Genomic DNA, 25,147 nt, shown 5'->3' with positions numbered 1-25,147 from the left:
TATCTTTGTACCTGTCCTGATGAAGTCCCCTTCAAATCACTTCTTGGAATTGATATCTCAATGTTATTCAACTTTTGGACTGCCCCTCCACCATCTTTAGAATTATTGAAACTCAGAACAATGGCAAGGTGCCTACACTTCTTTGTTATTCAAATACATTGAAGGAGATATTGTTTTTTCTTGCATTTAATATAGAGTATGACAGCAACTACAGGTGTAATCTCTGTGTGGACCCTAACAGTAATCACAATTGCTATTACAACAGGAAAATTTCATCAATAGCAACTCTCACAATATCAGTAACCTCAGCTGTTGCAAATGCATTGACCACAATTGGGACTAAGCAGTGACCATAGCTGCCCAAAAGGCAGGGACAACTGCAACAACAGTTGCTTACAAGCTTGGAACAACAACATTGAGCACAATCAGATACATTCTTTAGGTTTAGTAGAGACATAGAAGTGAGTTTTGTAGACCCATTGGCATCAAGGACTCTATCAATAACCCAACACGAATCAGACAACCAGATGTACTATAACCATTCCACACTCCACTTAGAAATATTTGAGCAAGATGTGTTTCAAGTAACAATACCATATGACAATATGAGGACAATTAGTGGAACTACAAAACCCCCTAATTAAGAAATAACACACACAAGAACACTAGAACAAGGAAAATATATTTTAAAAATGTATTTAATATCAAAATCGAGTCTAGGGCACACAATATGAATTGTAATCACAAGGAATACAAATTAAATGGCAGTAGCAATGTTTCCAAAAGCAAAAATAATACATACCACTCCAACATGATTGCTATTTTTAATCTATAGCAAATCTACCCTCATTCCACCACTTCTAAGTGCTAATCTATTTCTAGCAAAGCAGGAAATAAAACCTATTTTGAGTTTCAGAGAAGGTTCACACCCACATTCTTATTTGAACAATTGAGTTCTATGGGGCAGATCTATATCGGAGATGCGCCACTTTTACGCCACTGTTGCATCACTTTTGTGACGCAGCGGCGGTGTAAACCCTGCGCCACGTTGCGCCATATTTACATCGTGACGCATCTATGCATCAGGTTTCACGTGGGCGTGTCGACAGAGGGGGGGGCGTTCCGTCGCAGGAACGCCCCTGAAAAGTGACTCAGTCAAATCTATAAGATTTGACTGAGTCACCTTCCCAACGCTGATGCGCCAAAACCCTGCGCCTGCTTGAAGCAGGCGTAAGGCTTGACGCACCATGTTAGGGATAGGGTAGGTTGGAACAGTGCTGGAGTTTGCGACGCAACTGAAGCACTGCGCCAACCTTACGCCATCGGATGCGTCACACATCTGTTTATTCCTGCGCCATGATGCGCCGCATTGTAAATGCAGCGCATCATGTGTGGCGCAAGGGTAAACTTGCGTGACGCATCATTCCTGGCGCATCCTTGCTGATTTGCAGGGATGCGCCAGGAAACATAAATCTGCCCCTAAGTTTGTTAAAATGGCATCGTCTTATATTCTTCTCTCATGAGACCAGCTACACTGATAAGTCAGTAAGCAAAGTCCAAGGCCTCCCAAGTAACCTTCCATTGGGACCAAAGGTATGAATCTGTACGACCTGTCCAAGTGTTTCCTGGTGTACAGACTCCAGCCTCCCCTTCACTCTCTATGCTTGGCTTGTATAACCTAATCTCATTGTTATTAGAACCCCTTAGCTATAATAATTAACAGAAAGCGGCCTGCTGCCCTTTTAATTATTTTCATTCTATTGAATTGTGTTCCTTTGAACAATAACAATAAAGAAGACCCACAGCTATCATTCTTCTAGAAACTCTTAGAAATCAATACCTAGCTAATGTAAAATAGAGTATTCAGCGTTTAAACGAAATACTGAAAATATATTCAGGTAAACTTGATTTCCACATTGCAAACTCAAATTACGATATTTTAAATGTGCATCATATTAATCACACACATCCAGCATTTTATCAATCCTTTGTATTCACTTTTGATTGAGTGATGGGCAGATGTTAATCAAGCAGGGGAAATTCCAGAAAAGAAAAGACAAAATATGCATAACAAATTGTAACCACAGCAGGCAAAAAAGCAAAAACAACAACTTCCACAACAGCAAGACCACAGCAGTAAAAGTAACTTCTACTCTAGCAGGGACAACATCTGCTACAACTGACAGCAAGGTAGGGACAATGTCAGTTGGAACTTATCATTGAGGTACTGTTTGGATTCTATGGCATAGTAAAGACGGAATACATGTATGGATATACCTGTTACACTTAGAGCATCTCACAGAGAAAAACAATGGCAAAACATTGGTCTGACTGTGTGAAAACCTCCTTTATATGTAATTCTAATATCTGTGCCCTGTATTTGTGTGAGTGATATTGTTTATCCTTCATAATTATGTTGTTGCCATTGTTCACTTAATATACTGTTAAAATGCTTCTTCTTAAATGAGTATTTCCTACTGGGCTGGAGCACTGGGGAGCAAAAATATAATGCATGCAATGAAAAAGTTAAACTTTTTTTGCAATAATATATATTGCACCTGCTGCATCAGTACGAGAATAAAGTTTTTTTTCATGTCTAGGTTCTACTGTGAGTTCTTCAATAACAAAGCCTGATTCAGTTAGCATTTTCTTCATAAACTCTTCATCAATACCTAGACTTGGAACTCTGTGACTTCCTACCATGAAAAAGGTGCATTTGAGCCACACAATCATTAACAAATTCCCTCCACTTTTTAACAATGTGGAGAGATTTTTAAATGTACTCCGGTAGACTTCTTTGTTAGGACATACACTTTCTAAACAGTGAACCAGAAACAGACAGTCCACAGGAGGCAGGACTTTAGGCGATAACGGGTCCTTTGCAGTGATGTCACACGTCACTATTTGTGTAATTTTTCTTCTTAATTCATCTTCCCTTTTATGACCTTCTTCCCTAAAAACAAAATAATACATTCATGGATGAATAATATTATTTAAGTAACTGAATTCATGTAGACTAATTGCATTAATGGTCAGAAAGAACTTCATAATATTGTATAATTAACATATTCAGCGAAATTGGTAAAAAACAGTTAATCTTCGCCACACCATTTTTGTACAATTTTAGTGGATTGTGGATATAGAGGGAGACTTTCCCTGGGTTCCCTATCCTTGCATGGAATTAAAATGCCCCAGAAACTCTGAGCTGCCACAATGGGAACTATCTGCATAATAATGCAAGAAATTCATAGCAATGACATTGAGAATATCCATGATAGTAACCAAAAACAATAAACAATATTATATTCTTTCAACACACAAAATTAGACGCTTAACCAAAACAATAAGTGTACAACTAAACCTCATACTCCATAAGTGTTGTAAAAGTATTACAAAATACAATTGCCACAAGGTAAAGGTTGGCTACATAGTTTTTTTTAAAAAAGTAAGAAAAAATGACAGCCACAAAAATGAAAAAAAAGAATGAAGGAAGAATTAAAAGCAGACTCATGTACCATTGCAGTGGACTACTTTTTAGGTGGATGGGCACCTGTGCAGGAACAAAAAACTGTCACTTACAGTAAGGAGACCCAATGTATAAAGTGGGCTGACGTATGTGAACTGCTGCGGTGACCATAGCTAAATGTGAATGAGAGACCAAAGTTACTTCTAGGCCAGACTTAAAATGCCAAAAGACTTGTACTTTCGTTGCATGCACACTGTAGCAGCCTAAAGCGAGTATGTGGCCCACGCTTAGTTAAAAAGACATGATGCTACAAAAAGGGGAGTATATATAGGATGAAGGCAGAAAATGGCGGCAGCACAAACATTGATTGAAGGCATGATAAAAACACACCAAAGCTTGAACAAACTGCATAGGGTGGGCACAGAGAGGTTATACCTAGGCCCCAAATTCAGACTTGGAGGTTAGTGCGGAGTTCAGACAAGAGAAACTTAACCCTGAAGTAAAAGAGCCTGGCAGAATTCCGAATTTCGAGTCGTGGCAAAGATGAACAGCAACAGCGAGGAGGGCGATTTTTCTTGTACTGCCGTCCATCTGCCATTGCTCTACTCATCGCGGGCAGCACTTTATTTTCAGCAAAGCCCGTCCTGCCTTTTCTTATACACAGGATACTTGGTTGTTGGGTCAAGACCGCCCCACCCCTTACTCCCACTGACCAGAGGTGGGAGTACAGCTCCCAGTGAGGTGGCACCCCTCGACCCAGCAGGGGACAATGACACATCAGCTCATAGGGCAATGCTCCTGCAGAAAAGCAAAGGGTGGGATATCACACAGAGGAGCCAAGAGCATTTCACAACAAACTGTGGTAGGACTGGACATATGCGTTGTAATGGCGTGCGCTTTTGCAGTGTGCGATGTATTGTACTTCGCTATAGGAATATGCCGGTGTGATGGTGTTTGCGATGTTTTAGACGCGTGGTAAAAGCATGCGTTGGAATCGTTTGCGATGTTCGAACATACATCCCTTTATTGAGCAGTGCTCTGTAATTACAGTTTTCAGTGCTGTGGGAGAAGCAGCAGAAAAACCTCCATAATCCATGCATGATGATATAATACTTTTGTATAAACACATTGCACATATTGTTGAAGCATGAGACGTCAGCTATGTCTGCTGCATATGTGAAAATGCTGTGCATACAAAATATGTTTGTGACAAACTTCTTCTTCTTCTATAATCTTTATTTCGACTACAATGAGTCATAAAAGATAACACAAAATAACATAAATTCCACAATTGTAACACAGAGTGACATAGAATTTCATAGTTATTACAATCAAAGCAAAAAAGGATATATCCATCATACACTTATAATTGGAAAAGTCACTAATCACGTTAGCAGACACAATTAGCATCATTCGTCCTAACAGAAAAATGTAAAACTAGATGGTATCATGTTTACAATGCTTTCTCCTTGTTTTCCACATTGCGTCTAAAAATTTGCTAACAGCAAAAACGGTTAGAGGCGATAGATCCGTTTTTAGTATTCGGTATGCCTCCATGTGTTTTCTAAAACCCCATCTTTTGCATAGGGGAATAATCCATTTTTTCCTGGATTCTATATATAGCGGACAAAAGAAAATTACATGGAGGTCATTTTCAGGCTGAGTAGTGCAAGAGGGACAATTAAGATCAGTGGAGGGGCGCCATCTATTCGTAAGAGCGCGGATGGGAAGGGAATTATATCTCCATTGTAGATAAATTTTTCTTAAAGTTGTGGGATAAATATCATCCAGGACCATCTCAAACCTATAATAATCTTTCATTAAAATGAATGATCTTGTCATGGAGCCCAGATTATCAGAGGTCAACCAGACCGAGCAATTTCTTTCATAAAACAATGTTACCAGGGCTTTATGTGCTATGGCCTTAGATGCAGTTTCTGGAGAACTCCATAGGGAAGGGCAACCCAACCTATCACACTCTGTCTTGATATACCTTATCCAAGGAAGATTTTGTATAGTTTGGGACTTCAGTAAATCTAAAAGTTCTTGTCTATAGGTGTTGAGTTCGGCGGTTGCCCATAAACGTCGCCAAAAGGTTAGAGGCTTTAAGGCTAATTCCTCCTTAATGGATCTAATTCCTAGGTCCAGCCTGAGGGGAAGAAGTGGAGTGCTAGCCGGTAAACATGATAATTGTCGAAGAAAATTATTTTCGACAACCATAAATGATTGGAGGCAATTATTGCCCCATAGTCCCGCCCCATAAATTACTGCCGCTCTGGCCTGTACCTTATAAATTTCTAAAGGTGGGCCAATTGGTTTTATGTAGGAGTTTTTCCAGAGTTTGCCAATCGCCCCAATTTTCTGTGTTAGTTTTAATTGGGATTTGGTTTGGTGTTGAGTCCATGTGAAGTTTTCATTTATTGTCACTCCTAGATACTCAAACACCCGAACTCTCTCCAAACTAACTCCGTCAATGGTTGGGTTTGGCCGGGATTTTTTTGGGGGGTTCAGAATCATAAAGTTTGTTTTTGAAGTATTGATTTCCAGGCCCCTGTCCTGGCAAAAAGAAACAAACCCATCCAATACCCGCTGGATACCCATAGGGGATTTGGCAAGTAGCAAGGTGTCATCAGCAAACATAATTGCCGAAATCCCCACTCCAGCGAGCTTTGGGGCATCTCTGTTTGGAACCTTATTTAGATAGGGGATAACTCCATTTACATATAGGCAGAAAAGGGTAGCAGCCCTGGCGCACACCCCCATTAACAGGGAAACTAGATGATAATTTTCCCTCTCTCCCACATCTAACCTTAGCAAAGTTTTCAGTATGTAATCGGATTATGATGTCAGGAAGGGAGGGTGGAATTCCTAATTCACGAAGAACAGCCCATAGCTTGGTAGGTGGGACCAAGTCAAAGGCTGATCGAAGATCTACAAAGACTGTGTATAGGGATCCACCTTCAACCATGACAGTTTTCCAGTAGAGCATGTTAAACCTAAAAATCTGGTCAATAGTAGATACAGATTTCCTAAAGTCAGCCTGATAATGGCTCAGGATCTCCTCCTCATCAATCCAGTCCAGTATGCGATTAATAATCAGTCTGGCAAACAGTTTTTGGGCTACATCGATGAGGCTGATAGGCCGATAATTGACTGGGAGGAGAGGCGATCCCTTCTTATAGATAGGGACCACCTCCACACCCAGCCAGGTAAAAGGAATCTTCATGCCCCTTGCGATCCCATTATATACAATTAAAAGATAAGGAGCCCAGACTTCTGGTTCATGTTTATAAAGGTCACCAGGGACCTTGTCAAGGCCAGGAGCCTTCCCTGCTGGGAGTGCAGCGATAGCAGTCAGGACTTCAGATATGGTAAAAGTGATTGGATTAAAAGTGGAATCATCAGTCAGTGGTGATTCTGATAAAAGAGGAGTTAAGCTAGGGGCTGGATTGTTGTACAAAAGGGTAAAATGATCCTCCCAGACTTGCGGGGCAATATTCGCGCTAATAGCAGACACCATATCAGTGGAACCGGTGGTGACAATTTTCCAAAATCTAAAAGAGTCTCGTTCCGCCAAAGCAGATGTTAGATCGGCCCAGTTCTGACTAGCCCACTCAAGTTTGGCGTGGTGAATCAAATAACAATACGTACGCCGTTTGTATTTGATTAGATCTCGCTCAGCATTTTCCTTTAATGCAGCCATTAGTTCAGCTTTTGCGAGTCTACAAGCTCGATTATACCATGCACGTTTCCTGGGTTGGTGTTTCTTTAGGGGAACTACAGGATTCAAGATATCTCCTAGACTTGCATAGAGTGCATCATTATGTACAGCAATCTCACTATTAATATCCAAAACTAATTGAGACTCAATAAGGTCAGCAATTTGTTCCAAAGTTAAACTAACCTTCCCATAAACTTTGGAGATGTCCTCCGGATTGCTGACCAATTTCGACCATTTCACCCTCCGTCTATTATTGGAAAGGGCAAGATTCTCAGTTCTGTCTGGAGTCAACAAGGGTTCAGTAAGACCCAAACCTAACAAAGCATAATCCAAGATTAAAGGGTTGTGATCACTTTCCCTCCTTGGAAACACCAGAAAGTCCAAAACTCGATTCCATTCCTTGCACTTAACAAAGATGTAATCGAGATGGGCTTCTCTGCCCGATACATTAAAGGTCGACTTTGGGGGATTATCGGATTTGGAGCGTCCGTTACATGCTCTGATGGAATGGGCCAGCGATAAAGAGGTAATTTGAAGTGCCAATGGGGTCCATGATCTTACTGTGGGACCAGCTACTTGTGGGATGTCCCAAGAATCATCCTCTTCTTGGTTTATGGCATCTAATAATCCCTCTAAGGGTTCAAAGTGAGAATTGAAATCCCCACCCACCACAAGAGGGATACCCTCAGGTAGCTCCGCCAGTACCGTTGATAAAACCTCCACAGCCCTTGATTCTGCGGAGAAATTAGTCGGTCTGGAGTAGATATTAACCAGGGCCATCTGTACCCTACCCTGCCATTTCACTATTATAGCTTGAACATCATCAGATCCAGTACTAAGGGCGGTAACGGTACAACCTAAATGAGATGCCACCCAAATGGTGAGGCCACCAGACGGTCGGCCTCTCCCTCCCCAGGTTGCCGGGATAAAAAAGGAGGCAAATCCTACTCGATGATAGTTAATCCTAGCCCATGTTTCCTGGAAACAACATACGTCGTGTTGATCTATAAAAAGGCCCCATTCGGGGCAATCAAGCTTATTGTGGAGACCCGCTATATTCCAGGAAAGGATCTTTAGTGATGAACGAGGACATGGGGGGTCGGCAGATATACCAACGTTAACTGAGATACGTGGGAGGTCATTGTTAGTAATATCAGTTGGTGGAATCTCCTCAGTCTGCGCTAATACAAAATCACACTCATCTACAGTAGGAGTAGATCCAGCCTGCAGTCAGTCCACCTCTTCGAGTGGGCTAAACCTATTGTGGCATGGAACATTATAAGCAGTAGGCTGATATAGCCAGGAATTATCACAATTACGAGAAACAGAAGAAAGAGAGCCCACCCTTGTCCATCCTTCTGCATTCTCAGCATATGCACTGTTATTTGAGGGGGGATAGAAATAGTGGTAAAGGTTGAATACAGGTCTCTCGATGTTTTCCCCTCCAATTAAGGATATATGATACTATATTAGGGTCTCTGAAGTTCACCAGGACACAATCGGCCTTATAACGTTTAAGTGAATTTCCCAACCAATTAATCCTCCTGACCATCAAAACAGACGTGGTTACAGAAGGCGGGAGTGGCCTATGGGTATTTAACCAACTTGTGACTTTGTTTTTAAGAGAGTCATAGGTTTCTACATCAGAGTTGGTATACTTAGGAATTCCAGCCAGCACTAGTACATAGGGGGCCGCCTCGGGGGGTAAGTTAATCACATCCTTCCTACTTAGCTTACCCTGCGCACTAGTGTTATTTCCAATTATGCCACTATAGGCATTCAATTCTTCAGCGTTGTCCACAGGCCTAGATTGGGCAGATAAACAGTTCTGAATAGGGTGGGGGGGAACGACAGAAGTCTGTTGGGAATTCAGAGGTTGAGCCAAAACCTGTTGGTCAGTAACCACCCCCACTCCTGCTTGTTTGGGTGGAGCACCTAAACTTTCCCCCCTAAGGGACAAGGACTCCGGTAATTGTTTTTGGGCATCATTATTCGTTTTGGAGATAGAACTGCCTTTGTTTAGCAAACAATTAGTAATAGTTCCAGTTGCTTTTTTTATTTCTATAAGCGTGTCATTAATAGAATCAAATCTAGCCAAAAGGGGGTGAATTAAGACTTTTAGCGCATTAACTAGTGAGCTAACAAGCAAATCACTCTCTCGCTCTGATCCAGCAGCTCTGTTGGGGGGTGAGGGGGGTTGGGGAGTTTGATTACGACTTAATGTGGGTGCTAGAGTCTGGGTTTCAATAATGCCTGATAACTCAATAGATGATGCGTCAGTATCTAGCCTGGGCTTTTCCCACCCTTCAACTTCCTCACACTTTTCCTTTTGGGTATCGCCCCCTCCCGTGAACCATGAGCTACGATTAGAGGTATTTCCTTCCCCAGGTCCGTAGGAACATCCGGTGCCACAGTTGAACTAGATCTTAAATCCTGTAGTACCGAATCAATCGTTTGGTCAATGCTGTTCATTAGGGCAGTGTGAGAGTTATCCAATCTCTCCGGGGTTCTTGCAGCTGCAAGTAGGCCAAGAGAGGATCTCCTGGCACTTTCGATGCCTTCCGAGAGCCGTTGTTCCAACATTACCAATTCATTGTTAACCACCGAGTTAGCCCTGATAAGAAAATTGTCCAATGTACCTGAGAGCATTGAGGTTGATAGCTGTGTTCTCGACTGTGTGGCCATGTTTTCTCTACGGAGGCGAGACAGGAAAGAGAAGGGGCCCGGTCCGGTCTTGACCGTGCTTGAACGGGCTTAAACGGGCCCGCCCTTTGCCCGGGCTTCGCCCCGCACGCGTCCCGCTCACGCGTGAACTGAGGACAATTAAATAGCAGAAGGAGGTGTGTCCGGGAAGAGGATCAGGTGCGTTCGATGATTTTAGCCCAAGGCACCCTGGTCCTCGCAGTCCCTACACAGTGGCAGCCTCCCGCGATGAGCACGCCTGTCAGTTTCGCCCCGCTTTCCAGCCAGCTCCTCGGTAAAGGTAAGGATTAAAAGGTATCTAAAACAAACAAAGTCCCAGCCTGCGAGCGGCTCCCGCGAAGCGGGGGCCGCAAGGCGTTTTATAGCAGTTGGAGGCAGAGGGAGGTGTGTCCGGGAAGAGGATCAGGTGCGTTCGATGATTTTAGCCCAAGGCACCCTGGTCCTCGCAGTCCCTACACAGTGGCAGCCTCCCGCGATGAGCACGCCTGTCAGTTTCGCCCCGCTTTCCAGCCAGCTCCTCGGTAAAGGTAAGGATTAAAAGGTATCTAAAACAAAAAAAGTCCCAGCCTGCGAGCGGCACCCCGACAAACACAAAGGAACAGTTTGGGATGATCAAAACGTTTGTGGGACTCAACGTTTGTGAATACAGAAGCATCTAATGAAACTATGTTCATCTATCCATCACAAAAGCAAACCTATGAGTCCAGAACAGGATATTTTGTCAAATCACTTGCTATAAAATAAAGTGTATCCACCCTTCTGGGCCCAGAGTCACAAACAATTCACGCGATGCAGCTAAACACCTTGCTGCATGAAAGTGAGATATTAAGGTGAGGGGCACTTCTGCGCTGTCCCTGTGCTGATGCACACAGTGCAGCCTAGGGCTGGCACAGGCACCCTTGCACTATGGTGCAAGGGTGCCTACGTTACACACAGGATTGTTTCTGTGCAGGAAAGGACACCTTCCCACATAAAAACAATGCTCTGAGGCTTCCTCCTCTTGTTATGTGTGCTGCAAAATTGAGCACATATAGAAAGAGAAATAAACGAGGAGAAATACATATATTTCTTCTCGTTAAGCCTCACCTGGGATGGCATAGTATTTTGATGCATTCCCAGATTTACATGTGTAAGTATATCTGGGAATGTGCCAAACAACCATGTGTGGATGTGTGGGAACATAGCAAACACAAGGAGATGATGGACAGACTGATGAAACTTTTTAGACACTCACCCCCAGTCACAGATCTGGTTGAATCCATCATCGTTCTTTAGCTCACTTCGCCACCTCAGTTCAGACCCAGCTATATGCAAATCAGTATTGACCCTGTGCCTCACGGGAACAGTCCAGCGCGAACTGCTGAGCCAGGTCTTACCTGAACAGGAAACAAGCATCCTGGGACTGTTTTCGGGGTAACACCCATCATCAGCCAGGCTAGCTGGAATTCAGTGACAAAGTGAGCAAGGGGCCCACATCTGGACATACTCCGCCAACTTCGAGCGAACAAAGCAAACACAAAGAGATGATGGACAGAGCGCTGAAACTTTTCAGACACTCGCTCCCAGTCACAGATCTGGGTTGAACCCATCATCGTTCTTTAGCTCACTTTGCCACCACAGTTCACACCCAGTTATATGCAAATCAGTCTTGACCCTGTGGCTCATGGAAACAGTCCAGCCTGAACTGCCAAACCAGGTCATCCCCGAACCGAAAACATGATCCTGGGACCGGTTTCAGGGTAACATCCCTCATCAGCCAAGCTAGCTTGAATCTAGTGCAAAGTGAGCAAGGGACCCACGTCTGGGCATACCCTGCCAACTTCAAGCGAACAAAGCAAATACAAGGAGATGATGGGCGGAGTGCTGAAACTTTTTATACACTCATCCCCAGTCACAAATCTGGGTTGAATCCATCATCGTTCTTTAGCTCACTTCGCCACCCCTGTTCAGACACAGCTATATGTATGTTAGTCTTGACCTTGTGCCTCATGGGAACAGTCCAGCCCGAACTGCAAAGCCATGTCTTCCCTGGACCGGAAGCAAGCATCCTGGGACTGGTTTTGGGTTAACACCCCTCATCAGCCAGGCTAGCTTGAATCCAGTGGCAAAGTGAGCTATGTGTGGGAACACCCACTCTCCACCTATGAAGCGCTTTCCCAGGGCAGAGGATAGCAGGGTCAGTGGTGGCACTAAGGTGGGGGAGCATTGCCCCACTGCTGTGTAGCAGTATAGGAAAGGGAAAATTAAATGATAATAACGTAATGTTATTATCATTTAGGCTATCCTGTCTTAGGTTTAAACCTATAATATCTGATAAAACTCCACTGAAAGGGAAATAGCCCTCACCAGTGTAAACATATAGGGCCATATGTAGGAAGCCCAATACCGGTCGGTAATGGCCGATTTTCGGTAAATATCCCGTTACCGACAGGTATTCAGGCTTTTGGTATGTAGGGGGCACATTTCAGGATCCGGTAATTTACCGAATCGGTAAAATTACCGAATCGGTAATTTTACCGATTCGGTAAATACCGAATCCTGAAATGATATGTAGGGGGAGTGTGTGGTTGTTGTGGGGATTCGTTATTTACCACCAACTAAAAGTTGGTGGTAAATGACGAATAGCTGGAAAAAAGCATTTTTTTGCACTTTGAAGTGTGCAATGTGGCAGACATACATGCCCTTAGGGCATGTATGTGTGCCACATGTGCACACATGCAGGAATCAGGGGTGCAACAGGATGTCACTGTGACACCATGCCACTGGCTTCCCATTGATTCCTATGGGCCTCCTGACCCATAGGAATCAATGGGAAGCCAGTTACCATTACCGAATCGGTAAATACCGATTCTAAATTACCGACCCATTCCGAATCGGTAAATATTACCGATGGATTACCTACATATCATTTACCACTTCATAAATACCGAATCGGTAAAATTCAGTATTTATGAAGTGGTAAATGTTAGGCTACCGACATATGGCCCATAATCCCTGGAAAAACACCTGCACAACCGCAAATTAAATGCCATTCAAAGAAAGGAAAAAGAGAGTGAAAGAATAATTTTTATTTCTTGCTGAAAGGGCCAATACAATGTAGCTTTGTTATACAAGGTAGCAGCAATAAAGACTGGGCTAACATTATCTTGCTTGAGTTTTGTTGTTTAGGGATGTCACTAAAATATTGTTTCTTCTTCCTTTAACTTTTTTTAGTGTTGTGGTCTTTGGTCTAAAGATGCAGGGTTTAGTAGCATGTTTTAGGTCTTGTTTAATCATTTTATAAACTGTACAGAATCAGGAAATATCAAAATCATATAGTCTTTCCCAATATGTACCATCACATTCAATCAATCAATCAATCAATCTGTGGTTTGTATGGCACAGTACTCAACCATTAGGGTCTCAAAGGCGCTGGGAGGGGTGCAGCTCCATTGGGTTTATTCGAAAAGCCAGGTCTTGAGGTCTTTCCTGAATTGGTGCAGTGTCTGGCCTTGCCGGAGGTGAAGGGAGAACTCATTCCAGGTCTTGGCTGTGAGGTAGGAGAAGGACCTTCCACTCACTCTGTTCCTGTAGAAGCATGAGACGGTGTACTAGGGAGAGGTCGGCTGAGCAGAGGTTTCTCTTGGGAGCATGGAAGGAGAGGCGGTTGTTGAGGTATTGTGGTCTGATGTTGTAGAGGGACTTGTAGGTGTGCGTGAGCAGCTTGAAAGTTATTCTTCTTTCAACAGGGAGCCAGTGGAGGTCACGGAGGTGTTGGGTGATGTGGTTGTGCTGTGGGATTTCGAGGATTAGACTGGCTGCGGCATTCTGGATGGTTTGTGGAGTCGTTTTTTGTTGATTCCGGCATAGAGGGTTTTGCCATAGTCCAGTCTGATGAGGGCTTGAGTGAACATATTCCTGGAGTCAAAGGGGATCCATTTGAATGTTGTATGTAGTATCCGGAGGTTGTTGAAGCATGCGTAGGAAACAGCTTTGATCTGGCGATTCATAGTGAGCGATGAGCCCAGTATGATGCTGAGGTTACATGCATGGTCTGTCGGGGTGGGTGGGTTTCCAAGGGTGGGGGGCCAACAGGTGTCATCCCATGTGGAGGGGGTGGAGCCAAGGATGAGGACTTCTGTTGTTTCTGATATGAGTTTCAGGCAACTATACTTTATCCAGGTTGCAACAGCTTTCATCCCGTCTTGGAAGTTGTGCCTGGTGATATCGGGTTAATTGGTGAGGGAGAGGATGAGTTGGGTATTATCGGCATAGAAGATGATGTTGAGCCCATGGCTTCTGATGATGGTTGTGAGGGGGCCATGTAGACGTTGAAGAGGCTGGGGCTGAGGGAGAATCCTTGGGGTACTCCGCATCTGCTCTCTGTTATTCTCTGTGTTCTGCCAGTGAGGAATGAGATTATCCAGTCTAGGGCCTTTCCTTGGATGCCGGAGTCATAGAGTCTGGTGACTAGTGTGTGGTGGGAGGTGGTGTCAAAGGCTGGCTGCTGATAGGTCCAGGAGGATGAGGGCTGCCATTTGGCATTGGTCGAGGAGGGCATGGATGTTTTCTGTGGCAATGAGGAGGGCGGTCCTGGTGCTTTGGTTGCTGCGGAATCTGGTTTGGGCGGAGTCTAAGATGTTGTTGGCTTCAATGAAGCATGCTAGCTGGGTGTTGACAGCCTTTTCGATGATCTTGGCTGCAAAATTAAGCAGCAAGATGGGCCTGACATTCTTGAGGTCTGTCAGGTCCACGGAGGGTTTCTTTGGGAGGGGATTGATTTTGCCATGCTTCCAGTTGTCAGGGAATGTGGCAGTCCCAAGGAAGCAGTTGATGGTTCAACGTAGGTGAGGTGCGATGGCTGTGGTGGCCCTGTGGAAGATGTGTTTTGGGCAGGTGTCTGAAGGTTCTTTGGAGTGGATGCTCTTCATGGTCTTTAGAGTGTCTCCTGTCGTGATTGGGATCCAAGTAAGTAGGTTCTGTTGGGAGGCATTGCTGGGGCGGGGGTTGAGGTGGGGAGGGGTCTTGGTTGTCGAAGTGTCGTAGACCGTCTTGATCTTGAGGTGAAAGAAGGAGCTGAGTCTGTTGCAGAGGTCTTGGGAGGGAGGGACATCTGTTGTTTTGCTGTTGGGTTTGGCAAATTTCTTTATGATGGAGAAGCGTTCCTTGGGGTTGTGGCCGTTGGAGAGGATTCTGTCTTGAAGGAAATTTTTCTTTGTGGATTTGGTGAGTTGCTGGTGTGTTGTGGTGGCTGTTTTGTAGGTGGTGCATGTTTCCAGAGTTTTGCTATTTCTCCACGTCTTTTCCAGTCATCGGAAGGAGCGCTTGGATTCTTAGAGTGCCCTGGTGAACCAGTTTGCTTTCTTGTTGTGTCGTCTTGTAGTCTCCTGTAGGGGGGTGAGTGTGTTGGCAGAGGTTAGTTGCCACAATGTTGAAGTCTGTCATGGTTGGGGGTAGAGTGCAGGTGAGGGTAGAGGTGAGGTGTTCTTCAGAGACTTTGTTCCAGATTCTGCGTGGGAGACACTGCACGTGCTTGTGAGTGGTGGGTTTTCTAAAAGAGAAATGGATGCAGTGGTGGTCAGTCCTGAACAGTTCCATGGTGTGGCTGAAGAAGATGCTGTTTTCTCCTGCCAAGACAGGGTCGAGTGTGTGTCCTGCTGTGTGAGTGGGGGCGGAGGCAAGTTGCTTCAGTCCTATGTTGGTGATGTTCTCTAGCAGGGCAGTGGTGTTTGGCTCATCATGGGTGTCCATGTGGAAGTTTAGGTCTCCGATTAGTATGTAGTCTGTGGAGGTGAGGGCGTGGGGTGCAATGAGGTCGGCGATGATGTTGGTGAATGTGGCACGGGGCCAGGCGGTCTTCAGAATAGGGGTTGGTCTGGATCTGGAAGTGGATGTGCTCCATGGGGGGCAAGGCCTCATTCAAGTCTGTGGTTGTCGTGCGGGGGGAGCTGTTGTGCATGATGGCAAGGCCTACTCCTGGGCAAGTGGGACAGTCTTTCCTCAGGATCTTGTATCCATCTGGGATGATGGTCTAGAGCTGGCATTGGTCCAGGTCTCTGTGAGGAAGGTGACATCGGACGTATGAGTGTTGAGGAGGTACCAGATATCCATGGCATGTCTGTTCAGAGAGCGCACATTGAGGATGATGCAGTTCAGTGGTTTGTGTGTGCTGGTGTCCTGTGCACTGGTGGATCTGCTGAGGTCCGGAGGTGAGTGTAGGTGCAGTGGCAGTGTTGGCAGGAGATCGGGCCTTGGGTGTTGCTCGGTGTTGAGAGCTGGCAGTTGTTGATGTGTACGGGGTTGAGAGCATGGAGGGTACTTGGGTCATCATAACACTTGGGGATCAGGGTCCTCTGCACTGGTCACAGACGAGTCACGGACAGGTACAGCTTGGCTTGCCTTTGGTGCGCCAGCGGTGAGTCCACTGCTTGGCCACGCAGCAGCCACCATTAAGTAGAGGTCAGGGGGAAGGCGATTAGCCGGGAGGCGGGAGAAGAAGCGACATGTTGGGGGGAGGGGCCGCTGCGGCAGCAGCAACAGGGCGCACAGGAAGAGGGAGCGAAAAGGGGCAAAAGAGAAAAAGAGGCGAAAGAGAAAGAGGCAGAAGAGAAAAAGAGGCAAAAGAGAAAAAAAGAGGCAAAAGAGAAAGAGGCAAAAGAGGAAAAGAGGCAAAAGAGAAAAGAGAACAGAGGACACAGAACAGAGCAGAATAGCAGAAGAGCAGGGTGCTCTTCCACTAGACCACCAGGGATGAGGCACAGGCAGGAGCCTGCGGGTGGAGAAGGGCCTCAAACACCTCCCAGGGAAGGAGCTTGGGCTCAAGGGCAGTCCCTTAACAGTGCAGCGGTGCAGGGGTAGAGCAGTGATACTGACCAGGAAGGTCAGATGTCTTGCTTTTGCTCATTTACCCATAGAGAATGGGTAAAACATCTTGATACATCAGCCCCCTTTTCTAGCGAGTCAGTATTGATAGTAGGTGAATTGTCAAACACCCCAGGCATTAAACATTAAATGCAAGGTGTAGTGATAGGTATATGTGAAAAGAATGCTGTCACCAAGCACCTGGGATTGTGGTGAAAATATGACACCCGACTTTTGGAAAACATGGAATGCAGTATCACTTGGAACACTACTGAAAAAAGTTCTTACCAAGTTCAACAAAGATTGGAGTGATATTGTTTGTATTTGCTGTAATACAGCTACATATATGAAAACATTGTGTGTCAAAATTGATACCTGCGCAGAAGTGCTTCCCTTTAAGAGAGCCTTGCCACTTGCTAAATGGTATGCTGAAAGCATCTTTACAATCTTCAGACTTAATGAAGAATGCTATTGACTTACTAGTCAATTCTGGTGCACTGTTTTGTTATGTTCGGGAACTAAAATGCAATTATTTCTCATTTTGTGCTTTGTGTTTCATCAAAGAAAGAGTCATCCCAAATGTGTCATTCAGCTGGTGGTTCTCAATCCTAGAGGCCGTCAATGCTATATTATTCACGTGGCAACCGTTTACAGAATTTTTAATGAGTGATGATGCCAAAGGCAAGAAATGTGAGACTCTTTGGTCGCATATTGATAGTGATGTGAAAAAAAGTACACTCTACTACGTTCTTAGATTTTTACAGGAAAACATGACTGCTATAGTGGACATAATAAAATAACTAGTGCCTGAAAACACCCCTGTCTATCAAGTGTTCAGCATAATTGTTATAGAGGTGGAACATCTTCTTGAGAGTTGATAGGGTAACATTTTTAGTGATCAGATCAAAAAGGTATATTCGGTATGAATAAGACCATAAAAGTGAAAAACATGAATAAATACACATAGGTCACACAATCAATAAAATATTCTAGTTGATATAGGAATAATCCACTTATATCCATACAAACATATTAACCATAAGACATACCAAGAACTTTTAGTGACTTTGGTACTGCAACATGTTCCATGTTAGAGCGCTTTCCACTTGGTAAGCAAAGAAAGGTTGAGGAGCAATTCAGGAAATGTTATTTTACAATGTATGAGAAAGGGCCTGTAATCATGCATAGAAATGTCCTTTTGCCAACTATGGCATTTGAAGTCAATGAAGCCTCACTGTGGTACTCTGCACAAGTTCTAGATCCCTTCAGTAAAGGGGAATTTTTTCCAGACTTTCAAAATTACTGCTTCATTTTTGACCGCTTCAATAACTCTGAGGGCATTTGCACCTTGTTCAAAGCATATGTTGCAGAACCAATCAGAGAGAATCACAATCTTTAGATGCACCAATATTGGCATGGAAAGCTGTGTCAGTGGCCAGAGTTAGCAAATGGTGTACTAACTATTTTGGCATGGCCTGTCTCATGTGCCAAAGTTGAGAGGGCCTTTTTACAGATAAATGTTTACATGGGAAGGAAAGAGCGAGTGTGCATGGCCAAAGACTCACTGAAGAAGTATTGTATGGTGATCGCTGCCTTCCACAATTTGGTAGGCATAAGGAAGAAACACGGGGTAGGTAGGTTCAATCGTTATTCTCCGATAATCGGGAATGACCAATTGCCCAGGACATTACAGATACATGTCTGGCAAGGTGGGGTAAGAGCGGTATATACAGGATAGGGGATCTGTTAGCTGGGGATCATATAACATAATTTGAAGTAGTTAGAGAAAGGTTTGGTGTCGGCCCCCTGGATTTTTTTAAATTTTTACAGCTGAGAGATTTTATGCTTAAAAAAGCAGGTGGTGCGGCAGGGTTTGGACAAGTACCTCTGATGGAATTACTAACTAGTAATACCAGACCCTCAATCACACAAAAGCCCCAGGGTTCCATCCTTAGCCCCTTGCTTTTTAACCTATATGTCAGACCCTTAGCTGACATTGCAGAAGAGGCTGGGTTAACTCTCTTTTCCTACGCTGACGACTCCCAGATTATCTTCTCTCTCTCTAATGCAAATACCTATGTCTCATCCCCCCTTCAGGTTGGATAAGGGAAAATAGCTTCATGGATGCACACCAATTATCTAAAACTAAACGGTGAAAAAACTGAGGTCCTGGCAAAAACAAAGATTCATGGGGCCCACTACACTGGCCCAGTGTGATGGGTGTACTTCTAGCTACGTCCGTAATTTAGGCATAAGCATTGATGACTCACTCACTATGCACAGCCAGGCAGTCAAGGTTGCGGCCACATGTTTCACTGTTCTAAAGTGGCTCAGAAAGATCATCTGAATGCTGCCAGAGTCTACCCAGAGAACAGTAGTCCAAGCTCTTATCACCTCACGGCTGGACTATGGAAATGTTCTTTATTTTGGGTCTAACAAGGCTTTGACACGTAGGTTACAAATGGAACAAAACTCTGCGGCAAGACTAATCTGGACGGTCCCCAGAGCCTCTTCCATCTCCAGCCACATACGGGACCTATGCTGACTCAGGGTGGAGAACCGGATTAAGTTCAAAGCCCTGAGCTAAATGTTCAAAATTAAACTGGCATGGCACCACAGTACCTGCAATCTTTGGTTAACCCCTATGTGCCTGCCCGTCACCTCCGCTCATCAACCCATGAGAATTTCATTGTACCCAGATTTAAACTATCCAGGATGGGAGGCAGATCTTTTGTCTATCTTGGCCCCTCTCTTTGGAATTCACTCCCCCCAGCTATCTGGAAAGAAACAGTCTACACTCGCTTCCGAAAATCCCTGAAGATCTGGTTGTTTAACCAATAATTCTCCCCAAGCTGCTAATATTCCAGCCAGTTCACTCTGGAGCCAGAAAACCTTTTTGGGTAGCTGTTGCGCCTTACAAATTCAACTAAAAAAAAATTAAATAAATAAAAATATATAGATGTCTGTAGGAAGGTGTGCCAGATGATTTGAATAAACATAGTCTGAAATGGCAGGATAGGTTGGGAGTGGAGGACTCTTGCTTTATGAGATCATTAGAACTGTGGGATACTGTACTGTGCTCTGCCAATCTGCGGGCTCAACATTTTAAGACCTTATTCGATTTATATATCACACCTGCAAAAATTGTTCAATGGTGTGGTACTGAGGGGACCTCTTGTTTCAGATGCTCAACATTTGGGGCTTATTTAGTGCATATCTTTGCCACTTGTGCCTCTATGGAATCTATTGGTCACAACATTACAAGCTTTTTACAACAGATCCTTAATGTTGGTGTTGCTTTGACACCACAGGTGATGTTTTTAGGGGTATATGACTCAGCAGGCAATGAAGGGGAATAACTCATTTTTATAGCTATGGCAGTATTTAGGTTATGTGTTGCTTCAGCTTGGCTTGGTCCTCTACCTCCAAACTTCCAGCAGTGGAAAGGACGATTTTTACATATACATAATTTAGAAAAGGCACTTTATGAAAGGAGAGGCAGAAAAGGCAGAATCAAAGGGAAAAGGATCTGGGGCCCTTTCTCCTCCTAGATCGCATCCTTTTTAGAAACTGAAATTTCCTCCTTAAGTCAAGCCTACAAAATTATGTGTCATATTAGTCTGCTCTCTTATTTATGATTTTTTGGGGTTATTGTATATAAGGTATTACTCGATTGTCTTCTGTTGATCAAATGAAAATGTATAATTTATGTTTGGAATGTAAATACAGGTAATCAATGCTGCAATTGCACTGTTTTTTTTATATAAGAAGAAAGAAGAAAGTAGAAAAAGTGAAGTCAATGAAGCCTCACTGTGGTACTCTGGTACTCTGCACAAGTTCTAGATCCCTTCCGTAAAGGGGAATTTTCTCCAGAGTTTCAAAAGTGCTGCTTCATTTTTGACCGCTTCAATAACTCTGAGGGCATTTGCACCTAGTTCAAAGCATATGTTGCAGAACCAGTCACAGAGAATCCCAATCTTCAGGTGCATGAATATTGGCATGGAAAGCCGTGTCAGTGGCAGCAAATGGTGTACTAGTTATTTGGCATGACCTGTCTCAGTTGAGAGGGCCTTTTCACAGATAAATGTTTACATGGGAAGGAAAGAGCGAGCGTGCATGGCCAAAGACTCACTGAAGAAGTATTGTAAATTGATACTTGTATAGCGCACTACTCACCCGCAAGGGTCTCAAGGCACTTGTACGAATACCGCTGTGGAACCCATCCTGGCTTTCCCTGTGAGGCGTCCACTCCTGGGCACCCCCAAGGTGGAGGCCAGGCATCCTTAGCGTTGTGGGGGCCGTTGTGGAGATTAAGCAAGCTATTGCCCAGAGTTGCAGAGTGAGGACTCCATGATTGGAATAGGCACCGAGGCGAGAATTATCAGGTCCGTGGAATTTTTGAACCCAAGACCCGCCGAGGCAGGGAATGGAACCCTGGTCCCGGGCTAGACCTCTGCATCAGGGTCTGCCACTCTAATCATTGAGCCACACTTCTCCAAGTATTGTATGGTGTACTACAATATGTTTGATTAGCAAAAATGTATTTGGACCACATACACACTGTACGTACAGTGTCTATATACCATGTACTATCAGTGCAGAAACCTAGCAATAAGAAAAGCAAAACATTTCATAAACATTGGAAAAACAATGTTCCTGTTGTTTTTAAAGGCGTGAGAATGTGTGACCACTGATAACCACTGTTTTTTTAAGGAATTGAAATCACTGCAAAAGACTGAAAAACCCATCAGAATTCACCAAAAATAGAAACAGAAAACAGGAAAGCCTTGTATCATTTTATTGTGTCCTCTTGCTGTGGTAGCTTTGCATAATGGAGCGGGGCTGCAGAGAAGGCCGGACAAACAGTCATGCGCACTTTCCCTGTGCTCCATGCAGGCTGCATTACTGATTTCATAGAGAACATGCCCAGGGCCCAGTCCCTGGCTGAGCGCCGAACCACAGTGCTCAGGCCAATCATAATGCTGCATTGCAGCATTGTCATTGGTCAGGGGAGCCTGGCTGGCTGCTTCCTGTTTCATTTCTGATGCGAGGAAAGACAACAGAGAGACGTGGCAGTAAGGTCAGGTTATTTTTTTTTAAATGTCTCCTACCCCACCCCCCCCCCCCCCTCCCGCCCTCTCTCCTCTCTCCTCCCACCTCACCACCTCCGATCCATGCCGGCTGCTACTACCTAAGGCAGTGACTTGCGCGGCATTGCGTTACTTCATATTTACTATGCCACGCAGAGCCACGAATGGTGGCTCTGTGTGGCATAGTAAATCTCACTTAAGGACTTGCGTGAGGCAATGGCGATACAAGCCCCTTGTAAATCTGAGCCCTGATGCAAGGAAGCTGAGTGGTGATCAAAGCAGACGTCTGTTAGAAATTGGTTCTCTATTTGGCAGAGGTTTGCATTAGAAATTGGTTCTCTATTTGGCAGAGGTTTGCATTCTGTCTAAGTAGGTACCACAATTCTAGCCAGAGTAAGTTGGATACACAACCTAAATTAATCTTTGCTCACCCTCTGGTAGCTTGGCACAGAGCAGTCAGGCTTAACTTAAGAGGCAAAGTGTAATGTATTTGTGGAACACTATAATCACAGTAACACAGTGAAAACACCACAAAAAGACTCCATACTAGTTTAGAAAAATATAGAATATCTTTATGAGTACAACAAGACCAAAATGACAAAACCCCAACAAGTAGAACCTGAGATATGAATTTTTAAAGATAAACTGCAATAAAGTGCTTAGAAGCAAATAGTGACTAGGGGTTGCATGCGTTCATACTGGAAAGTTCAGGCCAATTTCAATGCAGGGCAGGCTGGTTACAAGACCCATTCAGGGACCGCTGAAAAAGTACCTTAGATGGAGCAAGCGTCGGCATTGAAGACTTAACGTATTGGATATGATTCACACAGTTGGCCATAAATACCCCTAAATCCGGCAAGGTAACACATGGTTTGGGCAACCTCAGAACATGACAACCCTGACTCCCCAAGGAATTGTGGTAACAGATCTAGAACCTTTTCGCTAAGTCACTCTTGCTCACTTGGCGTTTAGGGCTGGACTGTTCCCATGAGGCACAGGGTCAGGACAGATTTGTATATTCTTCAAGTTCTTCATAGTGTGCAGACATGATACAATATGTATTGATATGCCAATGTGTTTTAGTATTTCAGCATTACTGTGAGAAACACTACTGCTGAGGATTTATAAAACAACCAAAAGATCTCTAAGTTCATGCCTTTTTAAAAAATTTATTTTACGGAGTTTTATATAGTGCAAACTTGACCCGAAGGTATCGAGTATCAGAGCTCTTTACATAGCACCAGTTGCGTTACATGAAACATAGTAATTTTTGTTAGGCACGGGGAGATTAAGTGATTTGCCCAGAATCACAGGATGTTCAGTGTCATTGCCGAGACTCAAACCCAGTTCCCCAGTTTAGAGGTCGACCGCCCTAGCCGTTTAGCCAACTCCTCTCCCTATCCCATGTATTTCTTCTTCTCTCTTCCCCCTCTCTGAAACTCATTATAAGTGAAGGATTTGACAAACAACAGAAAATATAAGCATTGTTAAGAAACGCCTCAACTAAAAAATGTACAGCCAACTCAGCCAATGTAATAAAAAAGCCAACTCGGATAAAAACATTTTTGACTTTTGACTTTCTGACTTTCATGCGATTCACAAAGATTTCCAGGAGTGTTTGTATTTAGATTTTGACCTTTGTTTTAATTCTTCACTGAAAAATGCAACAAATTCCCCTCTTGAATCGCATCTTCTTACCCTTGAGAAGAGTACATTTGTGTGCATGACACTTTGCAAGCGTATACTAATACACAGATAGGTTTGTGCATGTTAACCTACAGTTGCAGGTAGACCTACCTAGAAATATACTCAGTACTGTGGCTGCACACTCTAAGGGCCTTTTGACACAAACTAAAAGTTACATTTTACGAATAATAATTTTACAACTGTGAAGACACTGCAGTCGGGTGGAGAACTTTGCACATACAATTAGAGGACAGGCCTATCTTTTTATGTGTGGAGTCTCAGACAACTTTTGCTGAATAATATATTAATAGAGTGTCTGTGTGTGTGTGTGTGTGTGTGTGTGTGTGTGTGTGTGTGGGTGTGTGAAGGCTGCTTTTGGAGTACACAGACAAGATTACATCTATCACCCTGCAGATAACAGATCCTTGGACAGGTGTGTCTGACTACTGACACTCCCTGTCTGATGAAGCGTAACCCACTGGAGAGGAAATGAGAGACCCGTGTCAGTTAATTTTCTCCACAAAGGTAAGTTTCCTTTTGGGGCTTGGGGGTTTATTGGATGTGACCCCAATAATTTGGCTGAACACGACAGTATCAGATAAAATAAATCCGCATACATCATTTTCAGGTGTGGCTTCACAGCACAAATGGATGTGTCATATTATTTCAGACAGTAGGAATATCGATAGGGACCATTGAGGCAGTGGCTTTCTGCAACTGACTTCTTTTTATCAGACCTTTTCAGCCTTTGCTTAGGCACTTTGTCAGTTACATATTGGTGGCTAACAGAAGATTCTACCAACATACTTACATTTCAATGCATTAGTGACAATTTTACATCTGAAAAGTACAATCAAGCATCAGAGTTGTTTTTCACACATATATTTGTAATGTCGTCTCAATGAACACTCGAGACACGTGTGAACTTTCCGCTATATTTATTTGCATGCGAATGAGCAGTTACTCCGAGGAGCGCCGGCCAACACTCTCAGTCCCTCGCTGCGGCGCGCTCTCTCTCACCTCGCTCCGCGCTCGCTCTGCGCGCGCATCCGGCGCCAACGTGCCTGCCCGCGTCACGTCAGCGTGACGCGGTAACAACTAGACCGCTACATATCTCCCCCTTTTACCAACCCAAAGATCAGTCACTTACAGTTCGCAGTCCAGTTCAAAATCTTGGAACCTGGAAGGCCTTACAACTTGTCTTCCGCTCCTGGTCACCTTACCACTGTACCCTCGCGCCGCTTGGCTCTGTGTTTCCTCACGTTCTGTTCCTTCAGTCATCGCTCCTCCACTGTTCATATTACCTCTGGGCCTGTCCATCTCTGCCACTGGGGTCTCACCCCCTTGCTCTCCTACTTGCTCCTCTCCTACATCTGCTTCTTCCCTTTCTTCACTTCCGCTCACCTTATTCCCTTCATCCACGTCTTCCGTGCCTTCACCTTCCGGTTCCCACTGTTCCCATCTCAATATCTTGTTGCACCGGGCCATGCGGTCCTGCGACCACACATTCCCATCGCTGAGCAGGGCCGCTCTATCATACACTTCCTTGACCTGCATGGGCTTGCTGTACTTGCTGTCTCCTTTCCTTTGTAGGGTAGCCAACTTTACTCTCACCCATTCTCCCCTCACTAACCGAGTGTC

General features: G+C 44.3%; 1 protein-coding gene across 1 annotated transcript in view; it reads right to left on the bottom strand.

The window, feature by feature from the left end:
• Positions 1 to 680: 680 nt before the first annotated feature.
• Positions 681 to 25,147, bottom strand: part of LOC146809767 (nicotinamide N-methyltransferase-like) — a 72,763-nt gene continuing 48,296 nt past the window's right edge. Inside the window, exon 3 of the mRNA XM_085616617.1 lies at positions 681 to 2,953. Coding sequence (XP_085472743.1) covers positions 2,527 to 2,953 — 427 coding nt within the window. The 3' untranslated portion in view covers positions 681 to 2,526. The remainder of the gene's footprint in view (positions 2,954 to 25,147) is intronic.

This window comes from Triturus cristatus, chromosome 7 (assembly GCF_964204655.1).
Source record: "Triturus cristatus chromosome 7, aTriCri1.1, whole genome shotgun sequence".
In the NCBI taxonomy this organism is placed as follows: domain Eukaryota; kingdom Metazoa; phylum Chordata; class Amphibia; order Caudata; family Salamandridae; genus Triturus; species Triturus cristatus.
Note: the sequence above shows the minus strand (reverse complement) of the source record. Positions and strands in the feature narration are given on the sequence as shown.